At 32.4% G+C, this 8687-nt stretch overlaps 1 protein-coding gene across 1 annotated transcript; it reads right to left on the bottom strand.

The window, feature by feature from the left end:
* Positions 1–666: 666 nt before the first annotated feature.
* On the bottom strand, positions 667–6981 carry LOC122605426 (ubiquitin carboxyl-terminal hydrolase 27). The gene is made up of 10 exons (XM_043778377.1): positions 6597–6981; positions 5324–5450; positions 4901–5001; positions 4175–4405; positions 3380–3451; positions 3148–3276; positions 2758–2895; positions 2197–2259; positions 1855–2118; positions 667–1177 (listed from the first exon to the last, which is right to left on the bottom strand). The coding sequence occupies exons 1-10, from the start codon at positions 6864–6866 to the stop codon at positions 905–907; spliced, it is 1668 nt and encodes a 555-aa protein (XP_043634312.1). The 5' UTR covers positions 6867–6981; the 3' UTR covers positions 667–904.
* Positions 6982–8687: the final 1706 nt, after the last annotated feature.

The raw sequence follows: 8687 nt of genomic DNA, 5'->3' as shown, positions 1-8687 counted from the left end.
TTTTTTTCAGATTTGGGTTATGTATATTGACTTTTTTTTAATGAATTATTAGGTTAAATTTGATTGACTAAAAGTTAAAATGTGTTATGTAAACTGGGTTCATATGATGATCATGAAGATGATGAAGATTGATATGGATGAAGGAAATGATAGACTTGAAAAGACCAATATACCCTTATTTAACAGCTAAAATTAACAAAAGTTAATGTCAGAAGCTTCTGGCAACGAAAACGAAAAAGGCAGGGACCAGTTGCGACGGAAAAAAAGCACAGGAGGCAAAATGCAAATATGACAAACCACAGGGACCGCTTGTGACATTTTCTCTTAAATTTACTACTATCATAGAAAAGCCATGAGACTACAACATACATTCTGTGTGGAAAGCTTGGACGTTACATACCAAATGTAATGTCATTTTATTCGCTACCTTGATGAAATGGCGAGCAACACTTTGTATATGACAAAAAATCACTACAAGTGTCACTTATGCACATTATATTATCATTTGATTGTTTTGCTACTCGCTTCCAATTGTAATAGCAACTAAAATCAACTGTATTGGAATTCGGTATGCAGGTGCTGGAAATCGTCACATTTTAAGACACAGTTGAACCACCACTATCTGCAACAAACTGCATATAAAAAGTCCTAGCTGAATTGCTGAAATGTTCAAAACTCAAAAGTAGAAAATTACATTACAAAAAGGCCATAAAAAGAAGTGCTTGTAAAGCCAGTGCCAGGAAATTTACATAGACCCAAAATAAGCGATCTGCACATCAATAATCATTTACATAATATTTTCAAAAAATTAGCAAGAAGATGATGAGCCTTTCAAGCTTTTTGTTTCATGCGCTTTCTGTTAAACTAGATGGATCACTAATTCTGTTGATAATTAACAAAGTAACTACATCGTTGAATCCCTTTCTGAAACTCTTTCATAGAAAAGTAAGCTAGCCTTTGCAGCAAGAACATCTTCCTCCGAGACCCTGTAAACTTTGCTATCCGAAACTCCAACCCAATTCACATGACTAGATTCTGATGTCCCATCAAGTTCAGTGTTAATTACCCTTCTGTAGACCGTGTAATGACCACTTCCAGTATTCCCAAAGTGCTCCACAACAGAAACAAGTTTGTATGTATGATGCTCGTTCGGTGTCAAGTTCCAACTCTCAAGCACCTGAAACCGGAATAATGACAAGAAACTAGAGACTTAAACAAGAATGAACTGTTTATAATAGGCATATAATATATATAGTACATTCAGTATCTTTCCCGGTAAAATGGCAAAACCAATAAAAGTAAAATAATTAACCTCAAATTTGACATTAATGTATCTTGTGTACATAAATTCAATAAAGACAAAGAATTAAACTAAAAGATACATCAGGTATTAACAATTTGATGACAGAAAAGGCTAACAGAATTTGTGAGAATTTTTTCTGTAAAACCATAATAGAAGATAAACACCATTTTACCTAGGCTTTCCCAAGAGAAGTGTATCTACACAGGTAAAATATACAATAAAAAGGGCGTACTTAAGAAGAAAATAGATCACGTCCCGAGTCACCTGGAGTATATTGTTTTTCAGCATAAAACTTCCTATATTGCTTTGTTCAAAAAGTAAAATATTAATTTACACTAATCATATTCATATTCAGCACATCTTTAATCCTCTATTAACAGTCTAAACAAACTGTCGCAAAGTCTATATGGGTCAAACTAAACCTGAACCCCTTAAGACGCATACAAAAAATTTACTTCTCAACACTCGGAGCTATTTTCATTTTTCACCAACCTGACATTTTGCCACCCCTAGTTTAGTGCAGCATTATGATACACAAAAAACTGAAGTACCTCGTTATCTTGATGTGCAGTATTATATGTAGTATGTTCCTCTCGAATTTCCGTGTCACCAAGAACCTCTTCTAAAGGTTGCTTGTATTTGTGATCCAAAGGGTATCTGTTCATTTGTAATCTTGAAAGATCAGAATAACGAATCGGCTGCAGGTTTTGTTGTACAAGTTGATTAATTGGCAACTTCTGCTCAGAATGTTTAATGTCAACTCCTTGCTTTTTGAACGATGACATATTCAAAGTCACAGGAAAAGAGATATGACCCTAGGATTATAAGCATTGGTTATCAACAGTGAAGGAAAATGAAAATCCGATCAGAGATTCACAAAAGAAAACAAGTACCTTGAGTTTGATTAGCTCCCCAAACATATTAACAGAAGCACGTTGTAAGTTAAGGCACAAGATCTACGAAAACATATTCATTCAACGGCAAAGTAAATTACTGATAATAGTGGATGATATATAATGCATATTAGACCCATTTAATAAACGTACAAATAGGTGAACATATCCATCACGTGTTATGTCTGATAGTTATCTAATAGAGGTAAAACTACTAACTACAAAAGAAACAGATCAAACAGGTAGTTAGTACTTAGTAGGTAGACCAACGTACATTTTTTTGCATATAAGGTTAAAACCTGGTAAATCATGTTATTCCCTTTTCTAAAAATTTTTGAAATGCAAAGTATTCATGTACAAATTCTAAATTCTTGACAGAAGTTGTACACGTCAAACCGCCTTGTCCGTACCAAAGATACCTATTTTGACCTAAACTCGGTTTGACCCATTACCCAACCTGCACATTTTGCTGCCTCCATTGAAGAATGTACCATATCCTTGAATGAGGCAAACAGTTATGAAGTATGAACAAAGCCAATCCCATATAGCTAAAGTTATTACCTTTGGGCTACGTGCAATATGTAATTGCTTGAAAGTATGAGAATACTTGTTTGACCAAGGTAATGATCCAAGAGATGATATATTTCCGCAGTCACATGTATCTTGCTTGCTACAGCTTTGAAGTTTTTCAATACTTTTCTGGGACATATATACCATGTTAGTGCAACCCAGCCTTTAAAAAACAAAAGAACAGAAATATTTGTGGAAAGATGATAAAACTAGTCAAAATCAATGGTAAAAGGGCAACAATGATCAGCTAAAGAGTTTATTAACTTTGTGAAAAAGACTTTGAACTATTTTCATTGTAATAATGTGGGAAGTAGCACAGAAATTGCGTGAAAAAGCATGCCTTAAGTCATCAAATACATGATATGCCTAAAGGTAACTCACCTCATCCTTATTTAGCATAGATAGATATTTCAAGGCGGTAGTATGCCAGCAGTGAGTGCAAAAGTAGTTTTCAACCCGTTCTGCAGCAAAAAAATTCTTCAGGCAATCGCTTATGGAGCATCCTGGTATCTGATAGAACAAGACCACATAAAAAGTATTTTATCAACTTCACTTCACAACTTATAACATTATAACTGAGAAAATAAAATATGTGAGGAGTTTACAAACATACAATAGAGCTACCACCATCATATGTAGGTGGTGAAAGGTACAAGCAATTGAAGAACTGAAATTCCAGAGAAATCTGCAAGACAAATAAGGTAAACACTAAATGTGCACCATATCTGATTCTTGTATTACTTGAAGAATTGGGGTTTTCCTTTCATGCGGAATAACAAGGTAAAAAAGACCAATGAACTTTACACGGACTATTTATTAATGCAATTATGTTCCCTTGTCTGAACTAAGTCCTAATACAAACTCTATGTTATCAAATAAGAGTAATGTATTCAAGGTTCTATAAGCAGCTTCAACACCGTCAGAAAGTAGATACATCAAATAAGCAAGTCCTCTAGATATAACATATATATAAAAGAATTGGTAATTAAAGGTGACAAACTGGTATTTCGAGCCATTGACTTATGATGGGTCTATTAGAGTTATCCATCAGGCTTCATCCCTGATGAGTAAAACATAAATGAATAATTATCTTATTAATAAGAGGGACAAAAGCTGCCCAAAGAATATTTAAGCCATAAAATCTTCTAAAACATTTATTCAGAAAATCTTACCAATAATCAAAATCCTATAAATTTTTGTAAGAATATGTGGCCAACTATTTATACATACTCGTATTTTAATTTTTGGACCAGGTGTTTAAGGTCACGCTGACCCATTTCAGCATACACCTACAACTTCCCAACACATAACCAACCTTACCATTTTGCCACATCAACTGCTAATGCAGGAAGAGTTAAAAGAATACATCAAATACCAAAAATCAAAGAAAACAGGAGTACCATTCAACCTGAAACGAACAGCTTTGGCAAGTTAAAATGCTGCCAACGATTCCATTAAATGGCCCAAGAAAGATCTGGGTCCATCTGTCTAGCTCATTAAGCTTGACCCTCCTCTCTAGAGTAAGAATACGGCTACCCAAGTTAGTTGCAACAGCTAGCGAACTTTGGTATGAAGCAAAATATTCTGAGCATTCTTCTCTTAAAGAAGATAACATGTGAGCTAATGCTTCTTCCGCATCCTGAATAGAAGCTTATATATAAAACAAAAGACCATGCAACATGGAGATGGCAAAACCGACAGGATTGAGTAATGGGCCAAATGGATTATGGTCAAAATGGTTAATCATTTTATACGGGTCAAAATAGGCCAGGTTGGATTGACCTGAAATTTTGAAACACTTTTTTTCTAATTATTTATGGGATAACTGGAAAGCCAAATATGATTACATAAGTATACTACTTAAATAATTATCTTGTTTTTTGAGTAAAACAAAATTTAGAAGGTTTTATGGTTTAAAAATACACTTTGAACCACGTCCCATCTATTCGTCCCATTTGACCCGTTCCCTGTTAAGCTCTATTTTTCAGCCATTTAACCCATAAAGCTATAAGAAAGAAAAATAACCCAAACCCACTCATTCACAAACAAGTCAAAATTGATGTCTATAATAAAACATGCTCAGTGTTGATAGTAAAGCTGACTGTAATAATGTTGATAGTGAAGGTAGGTGCACCTGTTGACTCGTCAAATTGAAGTTTGGTGTATATTGAGACATTGCAAGCATCACTTTTCGTGGACTTAATACTTTGCCTTTATACCGAACGATAGAGAGTTCTACAGAAAACATCTGCCTCGTTAGTAGGTCATGTGTAAGGGAGCAATTTTTAATTGAAATACCCATTACACAGATGTCTTAATTCTTACAGAATTATCAGGCATAACCTTATTAACCAGTAAACACATGGTCCACATACACGCATAAAATATGGCTATAGAATTATGATCAAGATGCATGTACAACACATTTTATTCTAAACGAGTTTGCATGATCCAAATAAGCATTTCTTTAAAAACGTAACTAATGACTGATGTTAACATAACTTAGAACTGTGGATAAACTTAACAGTATAGACTGTTTTTAAGAAGAGCTCAGTACCTTGCAATAAAGCATTCAATGAAACTGCAAGTGGCATATCCCTAGTTTCTTCCCCCTCAGATGAAACTTCAAACTCCTCCACAATCTTTTGGAGAGAACTCAAAAAAGAAGAACAGCTAGCCAAAGCCTAACAAACAATCCAAATTCAAATCCAAAAAGACAAACACATAAATACTACAAAACTGACATAACTCTCAAACTTCCATTAAACTTCTTGCATACCTAAAGCATATACATCATATTAATATGGTTAAGGCACCAAAGCATATCCAACTTGTCGAGTTTTGCCTATTGTGTGTTGCGGACTACCATTTCTTTTATTAAGCATATCAAACTTTAATATGTCACTATTATATATATGACTCGCTATAACTTGTAAACTAGTGATTTGGCCCTTTTTTTGGGTGACATTGGCGAAAGACGTAACAACTTATATGGGATGTTCAGTCAACAAAAATAGATAACAATATACAATAGCAATGAGCTGAAATCTTGATACACGCAATAGACGGTTTGTAACTTGTTGGATATACACGATAACAACACGTGACAAGTTATATACACTTCAGTGCCCTTATCTCTATCTCTACTACATTATAAAGCATTTGTTCCCTCCAGATTTTTTTTCAACTTTTCAACAATGTACACCTACTAATGCATAATGTACAATACATCTGTATACATCCCAACCACTCATTTTTCTCTTTCTCAAATCTCAACCACTCATTTTTCTCTCTCCTCCATAAATCATATTATTCCTCTAATTCATTCAAAAATTTTTATCACAAAAATTATATGGGTGTTCTTAAAATTTCATGCTCTTTCATTAGAGATGTCATTCAATATACTTTCTACGAATTTTTAAATCCGAAGGCGGAGCACGTACGGCTAAGGCATTTGGCAATCGCACTTTATGACATATCACCTCCTATGACCTATCACACTTTATGACCTATCACCCCATCATCTTATCGCCGCAACGCGCGGGTACTTTGTCTTGTTCCGCACAAATATATACATATCAGTTCCAAGTCCAAACCCATGAAAGCATTAAATTGGAGGGTGTTTGTCCTAGTTTCTTTATAAAGTTTACGACTTATTTCGTTTATCTTATTTTCGATAAGCCAACTTTTTGTAGCTAATTTCTTCCTAATGACATTATTTTTAAATTTTTTTAAGTCTCATAAGCCATAAAAATAAGCTTTGGAAATAAGCTAAAACAAACACCCACTTAAAAGTATCAAAAATTAAAAAGTATGAACAATTCCAATACCTGCAAAACTACATTTAAGAAACAATTGTTACCAAGATTTTGCAAACCAGGGACCCACAACTTTTCCGGCAAAGATTCTCTCTCCGGCGGCGATTCCGACGACAAAGAGAGCATAAATTGATCGAAACGCGCTATTCCTCTGTCATCTTTATAGGCAACAATCAAACCAGCAACACCAATGATACCAGTTGCTAAATATGCTTGAAACCTAGGTGAAGAAATGATTTTAAAACCATGTTTCAATGGTTTAAGCAAACATTGAAGCTTCATTATGTCGCTTTTGTTTGATTTTGAGTGCTATATATTATGGGTATATTGTTGTCTGATATGAGTTATAGATTGGGGACATAGATAGTCACTTCATTGTCAAAACCTCACTTTTTGGTGTTTTGATACTAAACTTTCCAATTCTTTCGTATTGTTTTCTTAATAAAAACATATTTGATTTTAAATATTTTTAATTTTAATTTTAAATTAAACGAGATACGTTACCCGGACGTTGCCCCGTGAACATTATATTTATTATGTTTCGTACTATGTAAAAATTATTACATGCTTTTAGAAACATTATATAGCTCAGAACCTGAGTTGATATTAATTTTTTAATGATCGAGCAATTATAAATTAGAAAAAATCGACAGTATAATTTTATAACAGATTAATATATTATATAAATTATAAAAGATAATAAGTATGAAGGGGTTGGGTATTGTAAAACAAGTATTAATGTAAAACAAATAAGACAAGATTTTGACTCTTAGATCATAGTTAGATTGATGCACGAAGATTCACGAAACAATTGATACACGATGATTTTCATGATGCATGGTGATTTTCAGTAAAGAAAAACCTATTGTTTTATTTGTTTTACTTTAATACTTGTTTTATTTTACCTAAAACCTAAGTATGAAAGTAGAATATTTAAAATAAAAATACAAAATAATAATACAAACATAATTTAAGCTAATTTCCCAAATCATTGAAAATAGAAAGTGAAACAAAAATAATCCATAATAATAGAACATCAACCGAAATAACATTGAAACTAATAAATATTGCAAAAAAAATTTTCGGAGATGTTTAGGTGTATATATTCAAAACATACATCCTACTGTTATGTGTATATATACTATGTAATAGTTCACTTGTAATAAGATGAGATAATCTTAAAAATGTTACAAACTTAAAAAATAATAATATGCAATTAAAATAAGTAACATATTGTAAACAAATCGGAAGCAATTTAAAAGATCAAAACATAATTTGTCAAGCCTAAAATTAAGTATATAAAATGGGTCCAAAAGAAAATGAAGTGGCCCATTAAAAAAATAAAAAACGGGTCCAAAGAAATAAAATGACCCGTTACTATTCTTTGCACGTATTTTCGTACCTTTGTTTTTAATATATATATATATATATTAATTTAAGCAAATTACATTTACCGTATTGTTAAGTTTATTTAAGTGTAGAAAGGAAATGAGAGGATAAATAAAAGTATAAAATAATTCTTAAGATTTTTTTAAGTGTGGAAAGGAAATGAGTGGAGAGGATAAAATCTGTTCTTAAGATTTTTTAATGGTGCAAAGGAAATGAGTGGAGAGGAGAAGAGAGAAAAGTCTAGTTGTTTTTGCTTCAAGATTTTTCCTCTATCATTTTTTAGGTGATTATAAAAGAAAACTTCTTCTTCACTCTACTTTTCTTTCCACTATTGAATTAATATAAAACAATACAGTGTAATAGTTTTTCACTTTCATAGTTTTTAAACAAATAGTTTTAAGACATACTTGTTATCTGTAAATTACAGCAAGTGATGGTGGTAACGATAGTAACAGATGACTACGGTGACATAAGAGAAATGGTGTAATCATTTTAAATTAAATGATTGAGAAATGTATGTTATGAATGGATTTATTAGGGCTATTAGGTATTTTAAATGGATAAATTTAAGATGATTGATATCTTATAAAGTTGAACTTCATTCGTAAAATTGATGATTTTAACCTTTTTACTTGACTTTTAAATGAAACGTCAAGATAATTGCAACTTTCCTAATAACATTTGAAAACAATTTTAGAGGCCTTGTTCTTTTTA

Source organism: Erigeron canadensis, chromosome 6, assembly GCF_010389155.1.
Source record: "Erigeron canadensis isolate Cc75 chromosome 6, C_canadensis_v1, whole genome shotgun sequence".
Taxonomy (NCBI): domain Eukaryota; kingdom Viridiplantae; phylum Streptophyta; class Magnoliopsida; order Asterales; family Asteraceae; genus Erigeron; species Erigeron canadensis.
Note: the sequence above shows the minus strand (reverse complement) of the source record. Positions and strands in the feature narration are given on the sequence as shown.

Coding starts and splice junctions, on each gene's coding strand:
- LOC122605426 (XM_043778377.1), bottom strand. CDS start 6,866: ATGAAGCTTCAATGTTTGCTTAAACCATTGAAACATGGTTTTAAAATC. Junction 3,452..4,174: donor GCCAAAGCTGTTCGTTTCAG/GTTGAATGGTAC, acceptor TTTGTCTTGCAG/ATTTCTCTGGAATTTCAGTT. Junction 3,277..3,379: donor ATGATGGTGGTAGCTCTATT/GTATGTTTGTAA, acceptor TTGTTCTATCAG/ATACCAGGATGCTCCATAAG.